This window comes from Haliotis rubra, unplaced genomic scaffold, assembly GCF_003918875.1.
Source record: "Haliotis rubra isolate DU_JTF1 unplaced genomic scaffold, ASM391887v1 Scf239, whole genome shotgun sequence".
Taxonomy (NCBI): Eukaryota; Metazoa; Mollusca; class Gastropoda; order Lepetellida; family Haliotidae; genus Haliotis; species Haliotis rubra.
The window spans coordinates 351,360-373,820 of record NW_025766436.1 but is presented as its reverse complement, the minus strand read 5'-3'; the positions used below and the strand labels follow the sequence as shown (position 1 = coordinate 373,820).

The following is a 22,461-nucleotide window of genomic DNA, read 5'->3' as shown; positions in this document are numbered from 1 at the left end:
CACTGCGGTTCCACTGCAGCACCTGCATAGTCATATTCCAGACCCTGGGTCTAGACATCATAGAAAGGATATCTGTCAAGTCATGATAACATAGGAAACAGTTATCAAATTTATGACAGAAACCAGCATGGTTCCTGCTTTTAATGTCTTTAAGTGATCTGCCTCAATTTCAAAATGGAAGATGGTTATTTATCATCGGGACATGTCTGAAGGCCAGTTGTGAAAAAATTCAGTCATACTCCACCTGTTGGTTGTTGAGTCCACAATGTATTAACTGAAATTTATCATGCATGTGCAGATATAAGCAGGATATACTTCATGTGTTTGGTGGGTTGTGTCAGCCCGGGAAGTTCATTTGGAATCACCTTTGTTATCAATGGGTATGTTTCGGATCCAGAAGTTTGCGACATGTTAACATACATCTTTCAAACTTAAGTGCAATGTAGTCACCAAACAATGGATGAGATCATTTGTCTTCACAGAAACTGAATAGCTAAGTGAACTAACTTTCAGTGATGTAAAGTAAAGGTTAATGCCAGCAGGAACTGAATGCGCAGCTAGACATATGTTCATGTTAATTATGTTCCTCACATTTCCCACTCTACTAAGTTGGAAAAAGAAAACCTTTTAGAAACGTATCCACACACTGCACAGATCCTATTTATCATCCAAATCTGTGTTCCACAGGAGATATTGCTTGTGTGAGATCATACGATATGTCCTAGGAGATATCATTTTGACAGTAGATTTTGTACAATGCCCTGACAATGATGACGTCACAATGCTATGTATGACACTCGGGTGAGATTCTCTATTTCATATGTGGCATTTTTCAACCAGTCGGTCTGCAACACAAATTTGTTGGAACATAGGAATTTGATAGTGATTAAAGAAGAAGTCAGTTTTGCCATTAAAGACCACTCTTGAACCAGATTCTTTGAAGATTTTGTGGATGGAATAAATGGATCCTATCGATAAGTGAGCGTATGTAATGGAATGCCTGAGTGTTTGCCAAGTTTGGAGGTACTAAAACCTGAATCTAATGTAAGATAGCATACTTATTATGTCATATTCCAGAGGGTATTTCAGATGCAGACAATATGTTATAAGTTCCTGGTGCAAGAAACGGTATTTCAGGTGTTCCTGGTGCAAGCGCTAGTGTGGGTAGGATGGTCTGTGAAGTTACCCAACCTCGGTGTCAGATTTTCAACATCTGTCTGGGTATTTCATATGTTGACTTACCCGTGAAGGTTCGGGTTAGAATATTGATCTTCAGTAACCCATGCTTGTCATAAGAGGCGACTAACGGGATCGGGTGGTCAGGCTCCCTGACTTGGTTGACACATGTCATTGGTTCCCAATTGCGCAGATCGATGCTCATGCTGTTGATCACTGGATTGTCTGGTCCAGACTCGATTATTTACAGACCGCCGCCATATAGCTGGAATATTGCTGAGTGCGGCGTAAAACTAAACTCACTCACTCACTCATATGTTGACTGTCAACATATGATCTTTGAATGGCACTGCTAGCTCCAGTACTTTAATCTCTCATTAAGGAATGCTTTTTTGTTAACTGAGTTCTTGTAGTTATCTTGAATTTTATTTTTTTCCAGGATTATCTGGTGAATTGCAAAGTCTGCGCTCTGACTGGCCTCTGCAGTTCCATGAAGTTCATGGAGACAACATTGACATCAGCCCAGACCGGACACGTGCCAGGCGAATAGACAGTTTTTGTAAGGGCATCTGCTTCAGTAATCGCCCAGTTAACATCAACGAAAAGGTTTTCGTCAAATTTGTAGATACCTCCTCCAGTTGGAGTGGTGTTCTACGTTTCGGTTTCACCAACATTGACCCATCTGTTCTGCGAGGAGCAGAATTGCCACGCTATGCATGTCCTGACTTGACCAACAAACCAGGCAACTGGGCAAAGGCCTTGGGAGAGAGATATGCCAACACAAACTGTCTGTTGTGCTTCTGGGTGACCAGAGCAGGGGATGTCTTCTACAGCATGAATGGGGAGGAGAAAGGGGCATTCTTCTCAGGAGTAATTACCAGCTCCCCCCTGTGGGCGCTGCTAGACATCTATGGCAACACCTGTGCGGTTGAGTTCCCACAAGATGCACCAGGTATGTGTGAAGACTCAGTAGTGTGTTCCTGATATATGTACAACCATGATTCATTCCCTATACTCATACATTGTTATGTGACATGGATCAGTCAGATGGTAAACTTAGGGGTTAACTTGTGGGTTAAGTGTTCTTTGATGTTCTTCAGTGAACCACATCTATGTAAGTGGGTTGTCTCTGATTCACCTGTCATTGTCAATTTGTTGCTGTATAATCCAGTCACAGTCTGGCTGTTCTATTGCTACATCATGCCTGTTTACATTCAGTTAGTTCATATTAATATATCACTTTTGGTGTGTATTTGGAGTATAGGCATTACACTACATGATCTGTTCTAGTCCTTTGGCTTTACAGTATAAAACCAGTTGGTTTGTGGTTTGTGTGTGAGAGTGTGCGACTGAGTGTGAAACTGTGACTGTGAGGCTATGTAACTGTGAGACTGTATTTGAGATTGTGTCAGTGTGAGACTCATAACTGTGTGACTGTGTGCCTAAAACTGTATGTATGAGAGTATGTGACTACATGATTGTGTGTGTCAGTCTGTGTAACTATGTGTGTCAGTCCATGTAACTGTGCATGTAAATGTGTGAAATAGGTTATATTTGGGATTACACTTTCTCAGTAAAGTACAGATTCTAGTACTTTTGTTGTCCCACCCGGGACACACAAAGTCACACAAAGTCAGCCGCCTAACCCACTCAGCCACTGTGACTTTCAGTAAAATGGAAGTCGGACAACTGGTGGTCTAGACCACGGATTTTGTGTACCCCTCTGGCACGGCTCCTACGGATGAAAGCTCTGAATGTGTGTGTCAGACTATGTGATTGTGAGTGTCGGTCTGTAACTGTGTGTGTCAGGCTATGTGATTGTGCGTATCAGGCTATGTGATTGTGTGTGTCAGGCTATGTGATTGTGTGTGTCAGGCTATGTGATTGTGCGTGTCAGGCTATGTGATTGTGCGTATCAGGTTATGTGATTGTGTGTGTCAATCTGTGTAACTGTGTGTCACTCTGTATTACTCTGTGTGTGTGTGTGTGTGTGTGTGTGTGTGTGTGTGTGAGACTGTGATTGTGCATGTTAGGCTATGTGATTGTGTGTATCAGGTTATGTGATTGTGTGTGTCAATCTGTGTAACTGTGTGTGTCAGTCTGTATTACTCTGTGTGTGTGTGTGTGTGTGTGTGATACTATGTGATTGTGCATGTTAGACCATGTAAATGTGTGTGTGTAGGTCTGTGTAACTGTGTATCAAATTTTGTGTCAGTCTGTGCAAAAGACTTGACAGTGTAACTTTGTTACTTATTGAGATTGTGTGTGTGAGAGTGTGTGACTGAGTGTGAAACTGTGCCAGTGAGGCTATGAAACTGTGAGACTGTATTTGAGATTGTGTCAGGCTGTGTGTGTGTGTGAGTGTGTGACTGAGTGTGAAACTGACAGTGAGGCTATGTAACTGTGAAACTATTTGAGATTGTGTCAGTCTGTGTGTGTGTGAGAGTGTGTGACTGACTGTGAAACTGTGACTGTGAGGCTATGAAACTGTGAGACTGTATTTGAGATTGTGTCAGTCTGTGTGTGTGACTGAGTGTGAAACTGACTTTGAGGCTATGTAACTGTGAGACTGTATTTGAGATTGTGTCAGTCTGTGTGTGTGAGAGTGTGTGACTGAGTGTGAAACTGTGAGGCTATGTAACTGTGAGACTGTATTTGAGATTGTGCCAGTCTGTGTGTGTGACTGAGTGTGAAACTGACTGTGAGGCTATGTAACTGTGAGACTATTTGAGATTGTGTCTGTCTGTGTGTGACTGAGTGTGAAATTGTGACTGAGACTATGTAACTGTGAGACTGTATTTAACATTGTGTCAGTCTCTGTGTGTGACTGAGTGTGTGACTGAGTGTGAAACTGACTGTGAGGCTATTTAACTGTGAGACTGTATTTGAGATTGTGTCAGTCTGTGTGTGTGAGAGTGTGAAACTGTGACAGTGAGGCTATGAAACTGTGAGACTGTATTTGAGATTGTGTCAGGCTGTCTGTGTGTGTGTGTGAGAGAGTATGTGACTGAGTGTGAAACTGACAGTGAGGCTATGTAACTGTGAGACTGTATTTGAGATTGTGTCAGTCTGCATGTGTGAGAGTGTGACTGAGTGTGAAATTGTGACTGTGAGGCTATGTCACTGTGAGACTGTATTTAACATTGTGTCAGTGTGCGTGTGTGAGAGTGTGTGACTGAGTGTGAAACTGTGTCTGTGAGGCTATGTAACTGTGAGACTGTATTTGAGATTGTGTCAGTTTGTGTGTGTGAGAGTGTGTGACTGAGTGTGAAACTGTCTGTGAGGCTATGAAACTGTGAGAATGTATTTGAGATTGTGTCAGTCTGTGTGTGTGAGAGTGTGTGACTGAGTGTGAAACTGTGACTGTGAGGCTATGAAAATGTGAGACTGTATTTGAGATTGTGTCAGTCTGTGTGTGAGAGTTCCAATTCTAAGTGGGGAGGGGATCAAGCTACCCTCCTCCACCTATATCGATCATTGGTCCGCTCGAAACTTGATTATGGATCCATCGTATATGGTGGAGCCTGCAAAAGCAACCTAAAACTACTTGATTCTGTCCATCACCAAGGCCTAAGACTTTGTCTTGGGTCCTTTAGAACCTCTCCTATTGACAGTCTATATGTTGAAACAGATGAGCCCTCTCTAACACAACGTCGTATCAAATTATCTTTACAATACATAACTAAACTATATTCTAGCGAGTCTAACCCTGCATTTAACTGTGTCTTTAATCCCCTCTACGAGGATTTATACAACAAAAAAACGTCTCTTGTTCCGCCTCTTGGGCACAGAATTAAGCCCTTCATTTCTGCTGCCGGCATTGAGCTGGAAAATATATCTCCTTCCCGTCTTCTTTCTTCTCCTCCTTGGCAACTGGTGAGGCCTGAAGTTGACCTAACTCTGACAAAGTTTAAGAAATCTGTAACTAATGAATTACAATATAAACAAGAATATAATCAATTAAAAAATAAATATAATACTCATAAATCCTTATTTACAGATGGGTCCAAGGATGGTGGCGCTGTGGCATGTGCCACTGTCATTGGATCCAGAACAATATCTTCTCGACTACCAAATAACAGCTCTATATTCACAGCAGAAGCAAACGCCATATTAACAGCTCTTAAATATATTAATAAACACCGTAAATATAAACAATATATCATCTTTTCAGATTCTCTTTCGTGTCTTCAGGCTATTAAAAATATTTCTTGTAAACATCCACTTTTATTAGAAATTCTTGAATTGTACAATGAACTTGCTACTGGCCAATGCGACATCGTCTTTGGTTGGTTACCCAGCCACGTTGGCATTTCTGGGAACACGATGGCTGATATTGCTGCTAAGGCAGCCCTCAACAAATCAGTGACACCACTTCTTATCCCATATTCAGATTATAAAGCCAGCATTAGAACATACATCCGCGATCTAATGCAAAAGAAGTGGGACACCCAAGTAGGTATTAATAAATTACATGCAATAAAACCCTACATTGGTTACACTTACTTGGGTTGTCAGTCCAGATTTGAAGAGGTCATTATGCGACGATGTCGCATTGGCCATGCCAGATATACTCATGAATATTTATTGAAAGGCGAAGATCCTCCGTTTTGTATCCCTTGTGATGAAAGGATCACAGTCAAGCATGTCTTGCTTGACTGTATTGAATATTCCATCACAAGGGATATCTATTTCGAATCACGAACAATGAAGGATCTTTTTAATAATGTCAGTTCTCATTTAATTCTTGCATTTTTAAAAAAATTAGATTTGTTGAGTGATTTGTAAATAGATATATATTTTATTATTGGTAGTTTAGATTAGCAACTGAGATTGTTAGTGGCTGTATCCTCAAAGGGGGTTGAAGTATTGTAAAATCATTGTCCTCCTGAGAGTGGTAGAAGTCCCAAAGCATTTAGTCAATCTAAGTGTACCTGCTTTTAATCGTAGAATAAGTGTGTGTTTAATTTATGGCTAGATTTCTATTCTGTCGCCAATGGCTGAAGGGATGGTGTAAATCCAGCTAGGGTCCATGCAGGTAGCAAAAGTAATGTAAGTCCCCATGGTTCCTAGTATGGTGATCTACCTTCAGTTGTTGGCGATCTATAGCCCATTTTTACATTGTATTGTCTTCTTTAATTGGAATATTTTAGCTTTGTTCGCTAGTTTTATATTGATATCTGTGATTGTCTAGTATTTTTACTGTGCTTCGTCAGCAGGTTTTTTATAATAACTATATATATTCTATTACAATGTCAAATGTTCTCGTCACGATATGGCTGAAATATTGCCGATGTGACGTTAAATAATAACTCACTCACTCACTCACTGTGTGTGAGAGTGTGTGAATGAGTGTGAAACTGTGACAGTGAGGCTATGAAACTGTGAGACTATTTGAGATTGTGTCAGTCTGTGTGTGTGAGAGTGTGTGACTGAGTGTGAAACTGTGACAGTGAGGCTATGAAACTGTGAGACTGTATTTGAGATTGTGTCAGTCTGTGTGTGAGACTAGCTACCAGAACATAGTCGCCTGTCTGGTTGCTATGATTGGTCTAATATATTTTCACAAGTGTTTTTCACCAGCAAATGTGTTTGTCTCTTCTATGGCTGTTTCATGTTCATGTCATCTAAACAAGATATTAGATATACCCCAGGGCAACTCAATCTTAACCTTTTTTCCCTCCAACACCCAGGGCAGTCAAACTGTAGCTTAGTATGTTGTAATGTTAAGATACCTAAAACTCCCTTCAGTGCTTTTATTAAGAATCAGGTGAGGTGAGGTGAGGTGAGGTGAGGTGAGGTGAGGTGAGGTGAAATTGGGTTTAACATTGTGCTTGAGAATATTTCGCTCATATGATGACGTGCATGCGTGTGTATGTGTATGTACGGCTGCTTGTACTAGCCCAGACTTAAGCTGGCTTTATAGTGCTAGCCCACTGAGATACCATGCCGCAGTGAAGCATGAATACCCAACTCAGACACATTATACTGACTCCGAGCCGACCAGTCCTTGTTGTACCCATTAATGCCGAGCACCAGGCAGGGACCAACAAGTACCACATTTTAACGTGAGAGAATCAGGAATATGATGCCCCCACTAAATATATTTCCAGAATGAAAGGAATTACGAAATAATGTTTTGTTGTCCCCCACCGCAGCGCAGAACGGGGGACTATGTATTCAGCAGCGTACGTCCGTACGGACGTCCCGATTCTTGTTAACGAGATATCTCATGAACTGTTGTACCCAATGTCTTCAAATATGGTGTCAGCGTACATTGGGGGATTACGCAGACACCATTCGATTTGCGTGACTTTGACCTTATTTTCAAGGTCACCACGACACTTTGACCACTTTTCCAACTCTTGTTCACGCGATATCTCATGAACTGGTGTACCCAATGTCTTCAAATTTGGTGTCAGCCTACATTGGGGGATTACGCAGACACCAGTCGATTTGTGTGACCTTGACCTTATTTTCAAGGTCACCACAACACTTTGACCACTTTTCCAACTCTTGTTCACGCGATATCTCATGAACTGTTGTACCCAGTGTCTTCAAATTTGGTGACAGCCTACATTGGGGGATTACGCAGACACCAGTTGATTTGGGTGACCTTGACCTTATCTTCAAGGTCACCATGACACTTTGCATGCTTTTAACTCTTGTTAACGCAATATTTCATGGACTGTTGTACCCAATGTCTTCAAATTTAGTGACAGCCTACATTGGGTGATTTCACAGACACCACTTTATTTAGGTGACCATGACCTTATTTTCAAGGTCACCACGACACTTTGAACACTTTTCAAACTCTTCTTAACACGGCATCTTATGGACTGTTGTACCCAATGTCTTCAAATTTGGTGACAGCGTACATTGGAGTATTACACAGACACCAGTTTATTTGGGTGACCTTGACCTTATCTTCAAGGTCACCACTATACTTTGACCGCTTTTTAAAGCGGATATCTCATAAAACATTGCACCCAATGTTTCAAGTATGTTGACAGCCTACATTGGGTGATTATGCAGACACCAGTCATTTCAGGTATCTTGTATGTGACCCAAAAATAAAAAGTAGTAAATATAGATATTCCACTCTTTAGCGGCGGGGGACATTGCCATATCAGTGGCAAACACTTGTTGGGAAACCTTTTTCTTAGTCAATCAGTTATTTGTGTAATAAGCAGTAATATCACAGTATGATCAAGTAAGCAGTAATATCACACAGTATGATCAAGTAAGCAGTAATATCACACAGTATGACCAACTAAGCAGTAATATCACACAGTATGACCAACTAAGCAGTAATATCACACAGTATGACCAACTAAGCAGTAATATCACACAGTATGATCAAGTAAGTAGTAATATCACACAGTATGACCAACTAAGCAGTAATATCACACAGTATGATCAAGTAAGCAGTAATATCACACAGTATGACCAACTAAGCAGTAATATCACACAGTATGATCAAGTAAGTAGTATATACTGAGTATGACAAAAGACTGTCCCTTTCTCTGTCTTGCTCTCTCACTAACATGATCAGACACTACTGAATGTTCTGTCTCACTGACCCATGCTACCTCACATACTATCTCACTTACACACACTACCTGACTACCTTCCTGTGATTTCAACTCACTTGATGCAATGCTGTGAAAGGCTGTACATAGGGAAACAATTCCAGCTGTTTCCATCAATAGAATGTTGTATGCCACATGTTGGCTGTCCCACCTTATTGGTGTTTTGGCTCAACAAGACAACTGTAAGTTGTCAGGTGTGTGAAGATTTCTTTGTTCTGCCGTCAGCACTGCTGGAGGGACATATTTTAGGTGTGGCCTGAGCGAGGGCAGGTGATGATCAACCTGGTGGTAATGTCTCAGTTGACTCCAGGATAGTATTGATACTGTAGGAAGTTGATCATTTCCTTCTTGACTTGTTCAGTATCTTGCAACTTTTGACATTTATTGTCTTACCCACACTGTTATCTCAGGGGTAGCCTGGTGGTTAAAGCATTTGCTCATCAAGGCAAAGGCCCAGTTTCAGTCCCCTGCCAAATTGCTGGAATATTGCTGTAATAGTGGAGTAAAACACAACTCGCTCCCTCACACTGATCTCGGCATCTCTTAATAGTGTTGAATCTCTATGGATTTGGCAGCAATAACACATAATCTCAGAAATCAGAGGTAGTATGAGTTTAATACCAACTGGTCATCCCACAGAAAGATTAGTGTTGAAGGACTTACTGGTTTTATTTGCCAAGTGTATTACTTTAAGATATGACCAGTCGTCAGAATCCAACACTTTCGAATCAGAAGCTGTGCTTTCAAGAAATACACAAACATTTACAGTTATTAATAAAGAAACGTCCATCTTGACTTTGGTTTTTATCTTGTTTGCAGATCTTCATGTATATATGTCCTACTGTTCATGTATCTAGAGTATGGAGGATTCTATAACTATGGTCCTTGTAGTGTCCATGTTGTAAAGCACAAGCTATTCCTGATTAGTAATAGTTGTGATTGACTATGCTTAAGACACATTAATCTCCGTAACACTTGTCAGACTGAACAGATCATCATCATATCATTGTCATATTTTGCTCGTTATGATTAATATTTCTGCTATTGTTTATCAGAGCATGAACAAGTTTGCTGATATTGCAAGCACACAAACTAATAACAGCATCATGTCAGCAAACATTGTTCAGGTTTGCCCTGAGTTTGTATCTAGATTTGTAAGCACCATACCCGTGCTAGTGGCTTTCACAAAAGTGAGTGATTGAGTGAGTTTAGTTTAAAGCCGCTCTCAGCAATATTCTAGCTATTTGGCGGTGGTCTGTAAATAATCGAGTCTGGACCAGACGATCCAGTGATCCAACAGCATGAGCATGGATCTGCGCAAATGGGAACCGATGACATGTGTCAACCAAGTCAGCGAGCCTGACCACCCGATCCCTTTAGTCGTGTTTCACAAAAGAGGTAAACCTGTAAGATCTGTATCACTTTTGGTTCTGACATACTGCTTTATAACAGAGATAACAGAGATACTGCTAAAGGTGTCATTTAACCAAACTCTCAGACTCATTTTAAATATGTAGAATGTGGTTGGTATTCCCTGTGATTGTTTTAGACGTGTATGCTGTGTCTGTTTTCAGATCAGACTGTGGCCCTCAACAACCGTGTACAGCATCCAAACACTTCCTCCTCTGTGTCGGTGGAACAAGAACTCTTCTCCTTTTCCTCATTCTCAGTGAATGAGTCGACGTCACAGCTCCCTGTTGTCAGATATCATGCAAATATAGATTTCCAACACATGACATTTCACGACAATCGAGGCAAAAACATTCGGGTGACAGCAGATAAAACTATTGCCTGTCGACTCCGTGATGAGTACTGTAACGCATATGTGTTTACGTCCTGCCCTTTGCGATGTGGGGAGAAAGTTGTCATCCAAATACTGGGTATTGATCGCTCCTATGTTGGTGGACTTGCTTTCGGATTGACTGCATGTGATCCCAATAGGATTTCTACAGATGATTTACCAGATGATTCCGATCTGCTGCTGGACAGGCCAGAGTACTGGGTGGTGAACAAGGATGTATGCCGGACTCCGGATATTGGCGATGAGCTTAGTTTCTTTCTCACAAATGAAGGTACGTTAAATTTCATATTTTGAATGAGGTAGCCTTGTAGTTAAAATCGTTATTTGTGACATCGCAAGCTTGGGGTCAGTTCCTGGTCCAATATGTACAGCCCATTCCTAATGTGCCCTGGCTTGATATTAATGGGATGTTGCTAAAAGTGGCGTAAAGCCATACTCATATCAGGGCTCCCACTGGTCAGGGAAAAGTCAGGGAATTTTGGCTTTTCTCTGAAAGTCAGGGAAAAGTCAGGGAATTTTGGTCTGCCATGCCTGTGGGAACCCTGCATATGTTAAATACATGGTTATTGAGTGGAACAAATTAGACTTCTTGGTAATTCATGCTGGTGAAGTCTGTTAATCATTGCCTAAGATTAGAGACAAATAAAAGATGATTGACTCACTTAAAATATATTTTAATAAAATCTGAAAAGCAATATGGGAATTTAGACTAACAACTATTCTCTGAAATGAACATATTTTACTGAAAAAAGTTCATAGTAAAAAAAATATATATATAATGAAAAGGAGCCCTGAGACTTTCTTCATTTTCAGAGAGGAAATCTAGACTTGCCACATTTTCTAGACTTGCGTGGGCTTTCTTGGATATATTTGCTTCAGGGTCTGTACGACAGACTATGTGGGAATTGTAAAATTTGATTTATTTACATGTCTCTTACTTACACGAATTGAAGACATTTTACACTGTATATGTGCAGTCAGCCAGATAAGATGTTTTAAGCAATGTTGAAGTTTGTGATGTTTTGGGCATGTGCAGTACATAACTTCCCTTGAGGTAGACCAGTCATGGTGAAATGTTTATCCATTACCGACTATAATCTTTAGGCTGCTTTAGTTTTTCCCTATAAATTTCATGCTAGCTCCCTGAAAACGTTACCAGCCATTTCTTGGCAACCTGTACCCCATCTGTTAGAAACCTTACATAACAGTTACTTTCAGACTGTACTGACTGATAAACCTCATTAATATTATTTCTTTATTTGGTTGTCAGAGTCACTTCAACAACCAAAGCCAATTTGTTCCACTATCATGATTATTTGTAATCATGTCTTTTGTGAGTGGATGGCCTATAATTGGTCAGTTGTCAAGTGGTATCATGGTACCACACCCAGTCACAGCTAATAACTACAGTCAAACTGGTGCACATTATTATCAGTATATTGGTGTATTAAGATTCATTCTTTAGATTCATATGTATCACAATAATGTTTTTGCATGTTCGGTATATCAAGTGTTTTCAAACGCAATTGTTATTATGTGTTTAATTTTATACAATTGCCAGACACCTTCAAATGTTTCTGTAATTCTAAAATACATGTCCTCAAAGATAGGATGTAAATTCTCAGTTACCTCCCTTATATGCATTCGCACTTCTACACTTCCTTCGTCTCAAAGATGGTAGCATGGTCAGTCGTTATCACCAGCATCTTGATGTTTTCTATTAATGAACTTCTGTTCATGGAATGTTGTTTGTGATTGCCTCTGAATTAAACAATTTGGAAATGTCAATAGATCATGTAATGTAATGCAATACAGCTTTGTATATCACAACATATTGAGATACACTTTGAACCTCAAGGCCCCATCTCCAGAAAAACTATCATCTGATTATGACGTCATTAGCACTGGCAGATCAGTTCAACATGTGGAATTCAAGTAATGATTTGTAATTCCGATTTGTCAATAGATGAAACCCCCGGCCAGTTTTAGACAGTATTGAAAAATGTGTTGAAGTAGTAAAAATATATATTTGAAATTAAAGAAAATACTGAAGATGCTAATAACGATCCTTATTTTGGAGGACATTGAATGACACAATCTCAAAATACACAAAACAGCGATGTGCTTGGTGTGTGTTGAATTGATTATTGGTTGGCTTATCTTATTTACAAGAAACAAATAGCTGATGGCAAAATACATCCTGGTAACACTCACAGCAATTTTGTGTCTGGCTTACTGAGGTATATGGTTGACAAGGTTGGTCACAAAGACATTTTCTGTTTCTGAAAGAGACATGACTTACAAATTCAAAACATTGGGAAATGCCTTGGATAATGAAGACAAGAACTGGTTGGGTGGGCGTGTCTGGGAAACGGCTGATCTTGGCACCTGAGAACAGATGTTGGAATGAGGAACCCTCACCACAAGGTTTGTCTCTGTACTCCTACAGCAGGAACCTGTGTGGCTCTGTGCACAAAGGTTTGTCTCTGTACTCCTACAGCAGGAACCTGTGTGGCTCTGTGCACAAAGGTTTGTCTCTGTACTCCTACAGCAGGAACCTGTGTGGCTCTGTGCACAAAGGTTTGTCTCTGTACTCCTACAGCGGGAACCTGTGTGGCTCTGTGCACAAAGGTTTGTCTCTGTACTCCTACAGCAGGAACCTGTGTGGCTCTGTGCACAAAGGTTTGTCTCTGTACTCCTACAGCAGGAACCTGTGTGGCTCTGTGCACAAAGGTTTGTCTCTGTACTCCTACAGCAGGAACCTGTGTGGCTCTGTGCACAAAGCAAACATGTTCATTTACATACTGCAGGGATGGCAATTTTCCGCTGATCCAATTTTATTTCAAATTGATCAATTCTGTGAATCTTCTAAATCCGCTGAGAAACCCTGAACCCATTCAATGACACAATATTAACTTTTAAGCTTAAAATAGATTTTCCTATTGCCATACCTGATACTGCTACTCAGTCTACTGTTGGTGTGACTGAAATTTAACAGTCGAAACTTCAGTCACTTTGAAAGTGTCAGCAGTGCCATTGACAGCAAAGTCACATTCAAATCTATCAGATAGTACGCAGACCTAACTAATGCTCCCTGTGATGTTTCCATCTGCGAGGAGAATTGTCAGCCTAGACAATTCTACAAAATACCAATGTCACGTAAGGAAGAAGCTGTGTGTTTTTCATCACAGCTGGTTGGAGTCAATCTTTATATTCCTGATATATTTCTCTGTTGACTTCGTGATCCAATAGAGGAGTATCACAAAGCACACAGGTAGAGTTACGCGTTGTACCTGTTCTTGTGGGAAAATTGTGATTATGTGTTGCTAACATCTGTTGTATGTAATATGATATTGATTATTCCAGAAACCTGTGTTAAGTGATTGGTCTGGGAATATTAGCATAGTATGACAGCTGTGTTGAGCTTTGATGTTTTCATCAGAGTCAGCAACATGCACGGCAGCTTGAAGAAAACACTGACAAAAGGGGAGGTTAATTCTGGTGATGTCAATGAAATATCTAAACTAAAGACACTTGCTTTAGAAACATTTGAAGAAAGTGAATAGAACATGTTGTTCTGACCATGCTGACTGGAGGATTTAGGTAAACACAGCTGTCCTAGCATAATAACATGATCTATTAAAGCAACAGATATAGGCTACATATGGATTGTGGTATTATGTTCAATGCTCCAGCATCTGTCATGTTTATGGTACTGTTTTAATCATTATCTTATATGCATCATCAGCTTTTTTCACACATACAAGTACCCCCCAGAAGTGACTAGTGAGAAACATGTCCAAAATATCTGTGCCAGTGAACATGATGAGTTTTTGCAGGGTTGTAATCCATCAATGCTGGGAGGTGTACCAGCATGCTCAGTGATGCAAGGCTATAAGCTCCACACTACATCCTATATTACTGCTTGTCCATGAAAGCAGGTGCAACCATCTATAGCCTTAGACAGTCATTCATCTATATGCTTGGCTAGCAGACTGTGCACTGAATATATAGACCAGAGGCCCTTTTCACACAGCAATCTCATCACTACAACTGTCATAAGTTTGTGTTAAAGCGTGGGAGTTATGATCATCTTAGCACTACAACTGTCATGTCTGTGTTAAAGCATGGGAGTTATGATCATCTTAGCACTACGACTGTCATAAGTCTGTGTTAAAGCGTGGGAGTTATGATCATCTTAGCACTACAACTGTCATAAGTCTGTGTTAAAGCATGGGAGTTATGATCATCTCAGCACTACAACTGTCATAAGTCTGTGTTAAAGCATGGGAGTTATGATCATCTTAGCACTACGACTGTCATAAGTTTGTGTTAAAGCATGGGAGTTATGATCATCTCAGCACTACAACTGTCATAAGTCTGTGTTAAAGCATGGGAGTTATGATCATCTTAGCACTACAACTGTCTTAAGTCTGTGTTAAAGCATGGGAGTTATGATCATCTCAGCGATACGTTTACTTTGTGGAACGGGGCACAGCTCAGTTAAAACTTAGATATATGAAGGCAGGTGGATTGGAACCAAAGTGCCAAACACATAGTCTTGGAGGCAGTTTCTTAAGTGTTTATAAACAACCATTATCAGGGCTGGTATGCCTGGCCAGACAACCCCAGCACCTGGAGCCTTGTATAAACCTTCAGTACAATGTTTACCTCGATAGCTTTTTGATTGTTAGAAAATGTCTTAATTGGTGAGTATTTTTGGGAAGATAGACCAGGTGGAGATAGGGAACTAGGTGCAGAGGAATTGCCACCTTGATTACTTAAATACATTAACATTACAGGAATGATAGTGTTTTGTGAGATTTGGTGTCCAAATAGGAATTGGTAAAGCTGGTGAAAGTGACTGGTGATATGGAAATGTTGATTTATCGTGTTCAATCCACATTCCCCAGCTCACCAGATCTACATGCCCACTACAGGTTGAAAGAGCTGATTATGATGGATCAGGGACTTCAATGATTGTGTGTTTATGCTTCCCGATGGTTTGGCTGATGCTCTTGCTCTCAGTCACAATTTGGTCTGGTCCAGATTTGATTAATTTAATGCTGCTGTGATATGGCTTGAACTTTGCTGACGTCAGTTTTATAACAACTTGTACTCACTCAGTCTACAAACTGCAAATAGACAGGGATAGACAAGCTTTATTTTTTATGCTAGGGGACACAAATTAAAAGCAATAATGTTCAATTTAAGTGAGGTATGTGATAAATATTGTTATCAATAATATTTATAAATATATCATTTACAAAATGGGTGAACCACATTTCACTATGGGCTAGATAGTAAGCAGTTGTGTTTTTGAAGTTTTGCTTGGTTTCATTTTGTGAAACATTCCATGCATAAAGTTTGTTTAATGTTTAATGCCGCAATATGCAGATTTGTAAGCAATATTCTAGCTAACTGACAGCATTCTGTAGACTAAACAGTCCAGTGATGGATATCATGAGCATCAGTCAATCGATTACAGTGACATTATTGAGCCACTGACTGCCGATAGTAGTTCACTTGTGTGTTCATATCTTCATAATTTGTGATTTCAAATGAGAATCTTTGAAATTGATTTTGATTTTTAAGTGTACCATTCCGCCTCAAGGAACTTATTTTGACCATGTCATTAGCACTGAAATTGAAGGGATTTCAAACCCAGCATGATGCCACTTTAGATGTTCTTCATGGTACCTTGATTTCAGTGTGACAGTGTATTAATGGTTTCTCCCTAACCCTATAAATAGTGCAGTTGATCATTTTTTCAGAACCTAAAACAGGCCTACTAAAGAAAACTTTCCCACTGTGCAGAAAAACGCAGAAAAGTCCACATTAATCGTGGAAATAGCAACATAAACATAATACCTCGCTATTGAAACAGTAAAAACGGCAACTTTGAATTGCTAAAACTGGATAAAAAAACGAAGAGCCTGCAACCTCAATTTTGCGCATGCGCTCATGCAAGAGGAAGTCTCGAACACACGTTGACATTTTCCAGCTTGGACAAAAGTTCCATTCCCTTTTTAAAGTATTTCTGTTGTTTTATTTGGCATTTATCATCATCATACTTGTGTGCACACTTGTTTAGTTTACTTTCCATTTGTATGAAATGATTGACAGCAATTATTTCGACATTTTCAATACTTTTTCTACGCGAGGCAATTCATGGTTGCTCGAAAAGTTTGAAAGCAGCGCGGATCATAATGCACATGTGCAGTAGAGGTCAAAGTTTGCTGATATAAAAATGTTGCAGTTTCATAGTCTTTCATTGCAGATTTTACTGTTTCAGTAGCGACGTAGTATGTTTATGTTGCTATTTCCACAATAAATGTGGGCTTTTCTACGTTTTTCTGCACAGTGGGAAAGTTTTCTTTGGTAGGCCTGTAAAAGTATTAAGTAATTTAACTGTTTAAGGCACCATACTGATCTAGTGGGCAGCATGAAGCTTTCAATCAATCTGTTTGTAATGAGGTTTCTTTTTCAGTATGAAAACACTTGTACCCTGACTGATACTTGAACTGTTTACATACAGTTCATATACCATCCTGATCATTTGCTTGAAAAACAAGTCAGCACCAACTCCTTGGTATTAGATTAGGTTCCACACCAGGCCAAGTACTTAAAGGTGCTCTGTAGTTTACACACTCAGGAATAGAAATAATTAAAAAGTGAGCTCTATCATTTTCTGAAAGCAGAACTAAATGGGATTGTAATGACAGGAAATGTGTGTATGATAAGTAGCCTTCTTGCCTGTAGGGGGAGCCAGGTGATAAGACAGTCAGTGTTGGATATCTGCAGTCAGTGTAGCCTCTCTCTCTCTCGCTCGCTCACTCTGCCCTTTGTAGGTTATTTCAATCTTGCGCTATTTTGGAAGCTGTGTACCCAGATCTACCTAGCCCTTCATGTCAGAAGTACAAAGCCGAGGTTTGAAAGAGGAGTTGTAACATGTTGGAGTAGCAGTGATGTCTGTGATGATGTGCTAGTGGGTGTGGTGTTCCTCTTGTCTCATCATGTGTGACAACAGAGGAGATGGTCGTGTTGAGGCAGTCAGATATGATAGCAGCATGGATCGCCATGTGACCACTACACTGTGTGGCGCCAACATAGAGCGCCATATAGAAGCTGCGATACGTGGAAGCAACATTCAGTGCCATGTAGAATCTTCAGCAATAAGTGGTGGAAACATTCAGCGCCACATTGAGTCGGCTCTGAGTGGTGCCAACATTGAACATCTCATGGAGTCCCCGATGTGTGGGGGCAACATAGAACATCATCTAGAGTCACCGGTAATGTGTGGTGGAAATGTAGACCTCCACATGGAGTCACCCGTGGTCTGTGGAAACATTCAGCGCCATATCGAGTCAGCAAGGACCAGTGGTAACTTTGAGCGCCACATGGAGTCAGCATTATGTGGTGGTAACATCGAGCGCCATCGGGGACCACCAATACGTAGTGGCAGCATTGAATGTCATCTTGAATCTGCAGTTTCTTGTGGTAACCAAGAACGCCACATGGAGTCAGCATTATGTGGTGGTAATATTGAGCGCCACCGGGGACCACCAATACGTAGTGGCAGCATTGAATGTCATCTTGAATCTGCAGTGTCTTGTGGTAACCAAGAACGCCACATGGAGTCAGCATTATGTGGTGGTAATATTGAGCGCCACCGGGGACCACCAATACGTAGTGGCAGCATAGAATGCCATCTTGAATCTGCAGTGTCTTGTGGTAACCAAGAACGCCACATGGAGTCAGCATTATGTGGTGGTAATATTGAGCGCCACCGGGGACCACCAATACGTAGTGGCAGCATTGAATGTCATCTTGAATCTGCAGTGTCTTGTGGTAACCAAGAACGCCACATGGAGTCAGCATTATGTGGTGGTAACATTGAGCGCCACCGGGGACCACCAATACGTAGTGGCAGCATAGAATGCCATCTTGAATCTGCAGTTTCTTGTGGTAGCATGGAACAATATCTGGATTCTCCTCTTTGTGGTTCTAGTGTTGAACATCGTGTTGAATCAGTGGTTTACCCTGGTAAAAGTGAGCCCCACATGGACTCACCAGTCTGTTGTAGGAAGGCTGACATTGACTCACTGATTGGCTGTGGTAAGTTAGAGCGCCACATGGAGTGTTCAAGGGAAAGTGGCAACGTGGATCACAACATAGAAGCTCCAATGTGTAGTGGTAACATTGAACATCACAGGGAATCACCAATAAGTGGTAGTAACATCAAGCGGTATATGGAGTCAGCTCGATGCAGTAGTAATATAGAGTCACCAATGTGCAGTGGTAAGACAGAGCACCACTTACAGTCACCAATATGTGATGGCAACTTCGAGCGTCTACTGGAGTCAGCTATGTGGGGTGGTAGCATGGAGCCAAGTATGTGTGGTAGTAACATGGAGCATTACATGGAGCCAGCTAGGTGTGGAAATGATGTTGATAATCACTTTGGATCTGCATCCTGTGGAAAGAACATTGACAGTCACATTGAAACATATGACAATAACACAGAGCGTCGTGCAGATTCTGACTCCGAGTATGAAGTGTTCCACCAGTCTTACCGAGGTAAGCTATATCCCCTGCACACTTATGCCATGATGGAGGCTTCAGGTGCAGATTGTGTGCAGATAGGGAATGTCAGAGGTGCATGCATCTCATGCTGCCATTAGTAGCACCACATGGATAAATGCCTCTCACTAGCATTCCGGGAACATTTTTCTCCTTCCAACAAATCTCCCTTTATTCTGAGCAGCATTCCTTGTATCACAAGTTACATCACCTTGCTAGATATGGTTATTCTGTGTATAGGGACTCAATTCTTTATCCTCACACTATACTCTGCTATATATACCTGTATACATCTAATTCAAGATTGGTGCTGACATGTATATTTGATGAAGGCATCAGGTCCTGATGTGCATCTTTGTTTATTCAGGAACTGTTGGTAATGCTATGCCACTGAGAGATAGGGATGGCTGGAACATCCTTGGTGTGGTGCCTGTTACCAGGTTGTATTTATTTATAAACTGCAAGTTGCTACACCAGCTCTGACATTCAGCATTGGTAGTTATGAAGGGAGGGAGAGGCAGGCTGGCAATATGGAATGTGCCTGTAACCATGGCAACCACATCAATCTGTATAACCAACTGAGCACTGTACACTTAGTGTGTCTTACATCATGTTGCAGTGTCAGAGCTTATCAACTGATGCTCCCAACCATCATCCAGTGATGGACTGGGTCAATCAGACTGGACTGGACCACCACTGGCTATGTCTTCATCAGAGTACTCTGTGACCCCACTCACTGCACTCAAGCAGTGCAAGCCTCTAAGTCAATGATTTTAGTGTACTTCCTAGATTATGCAAACAATTAGAAGACATTCTTTCTATAAAAGACTACATTCCTGCACTGTTTGCATATATATACTATAGACTTGTCGGTGAGAATTATTGTAGTTTTACATACATGGACTTTTCATTGAATACAGTCATGGAGCAGTGCCTCACACTGCCACCTACATGGGTATTTGAGTAAAGTCTAGATTCTCAGTAGCTGGTCTGTGTCTGAAACTGACTCAAGTGAGCAATACCTGAATGAGTTAGATGGTTGTCATGCAATAAACCACAGGTTTAACCTGTGATACAGCTTAAATATTGCTGACTGAAGTGTTATGTAACATTCACTCCCTCCCTCACTGTCAACGCAACCATCACAAACATGTGCTTTTCATCTTCATTACCAATGTGTCTGGGATGCCTATAAGGTTTACCTTTCAGTGTTGAAATGTTGTGTATTAATCAGTGTTGAAATTAATCCTTTACTTGGGTTAATGGAATATAGTAAAATTGAATAAATAATGGTGGCTGTTTCTTATCAATCTATTTAATTAGTTCCATTTCAAAGAGGTAGCTGGTAGGAAATACCTAAAAACTTTAAATACTCCAGTTTTTGTCAATGAACTGCAAACGCAGAATGAAACCATATTTCAAGTTTCCAATACCAGCAACTTTTGAATTAGCAACTATCCTGACTTGCTTCTTATAGGGAGGATATAGCTGAAGCTGGGTTGATTAATGACATCATGTCTCTTTTGCATTCCTCAAATTTCTTGTTTTGTTTTTCAAAGCCCTAAATATTCCTCCAGCATGCTTGATAGCAAGGTCAAACATGGTGTCTTCGCAGGAAGGCGACTGTTTTTGACGTGTAAAAACATGGGCCATTTTTTTGTTTTCGCCTTCGTGCAAAAAGGGTGGAAATTTGCAACAATGGTTTGAGGTGTTTATACAACAACCCTAATCCCAGAGCAAGGCGACAACCATAACGTTCATGTTCAGTTTATTCATACATGTGTACAAAATAACAGTTTATCACCGTAGCACTTGTACCATTATTGAAGGATGGACAATAATCCACTTTACCACTGTCCTTTTTAATCATTAAAATATGTACAATATATCATCTAACATGTCAACTTTATTTATGTACAAATTCAAATTCATGCTAATCAAGATCATGTGATGCACTGTCCGCATACTGGTATACAGTCATCTGGTTGGAATCCAACTTCCACTCCAGTTCCTCAACCTTCTTTTGCAGATCTCTGTACTTCTTTCTCTGACTGTAAAGTCTCATGTACCTAAAATTAAAAAGAAATGGTATGAGTATAGATAACAATTATAGAATAAATATGATCATCCACTTGGTATTGTTTGGTATTATTGTAAATTTTGACAATCATTATGAAAAGGAATTAAAAACATATTTAATTGATAATATGTGGTAGCATACCTTAATGTCATTTGGCACTTGGGGTGGTTGTGAGTTGCGTCGACTCTCAGTGGAATTTCATTCTTCATTTTCATTGAGGCACTGCAATCTTTCGTTGTACATCTCCAATAATCATTTGCTTTTCTCTTACTGATTCTGTACATATAACTTCCACCTCGACCTGTAGGCAGATACTTGTACTGTAGATGTGCGTTCCCCATGTCTCAGAAAATCAGGAGATGACCAAGCCAAGAAAGACACAAGTGGACTATCATTTGTATTTTTATGTTCAGCATACATAAATTGATAAATTACTAATCACAATCATACATAATACATAACTGCACACAATGTGTAGCATTATGTAATTGCATAAATATAAGAAATTGACAAGGTACTAATCACGATCACAATCATGTCCACAATGATGGTTCATACACAATTGATGATTTAACGGGTTCATTCCAACCGATCAGTCATCGAAAATAATTGGTTAGCGTCATTTATCAAATTTTCCTGGTTATTGTTTGTTAATGCACAAAAAATTAAAAGATCATGTAGTTCTTTCAGGGTTTTTAAATTGCACAAAATGCATTTGCAAATTTCTCTTCTCTAAAGGATGACTAGTATGTTAGTAACACAAATTTCCTGGAGATCATTTCAATCATGACTTGAACGAGCTTGTAGTGCTTATGAAATGTAACTGACAAAACCAACCTTGTGAAAAGTATTGTTCATGCAAACAAGTGTTCCAAAATTGTTTGTGTTTGATTATGACAAAACATGATCGATTGCTCTTCATTGATTTCAATTAATCAGACCACCACTACTTGAGACATCTGCATGGCCTCCCAATCAGGGATGGCAATTTTCCGCTGATCTGCGGATTTCCACTGATCCACGGATTTCCGCTAATTTTATTTGATTGATCAATTCAAACCCCTCCATTTAATGACACAATATTACATTTTCAGCTGAAAATAGATTTTCCTGTTGCCATCCTTGCAATTTCAAAAATAAAATCAAACTGATAAAGTGATAAACAGTGATGTTTCTAAGCAAGTGAACAGTTTCTTTAGTGAATGCTGTTATAGCACTTCTTATCAAAA

At 40.2% G+C, this 22,461-nt stretch overlaps 1 protein-coding gene across 4 annotated transcripts in view; it reads left to right on the top strand.

Annotated features, from left to right (window-relative positions):
• Positions 1 to 22,461, top strand: part of LOC124278518 (protein neuralized-like) — a 68,245-nt gene that overhangs the window by 31,411 nt on the left and 14,373 nt on the right. For 2 of the 4 annotated variants that reach the window (XM_046714232.1, XM_046714231.1), the window contains exons 2-3: positions 1,616 to 2,128; positions 10,343 to 10,840. In XM_046714232.1, coding sequence (XP_046570188.1) covers positions 1,616 to 2,128; positions 10,343 to 10,840 — 1,011 coding nt within the window. Of the gene's footprint in view, positions 1 to 1,615; positions 2,129 to 10,342; positions 10,841 to 17,372; positions 19,150 to 19,771; positions 20,732 to 22,461 lie in introns of those variants that run through there. The other 2 variants (XM_046714233.1, XM_046714230.1) reach the window with 2 other exon arrangements.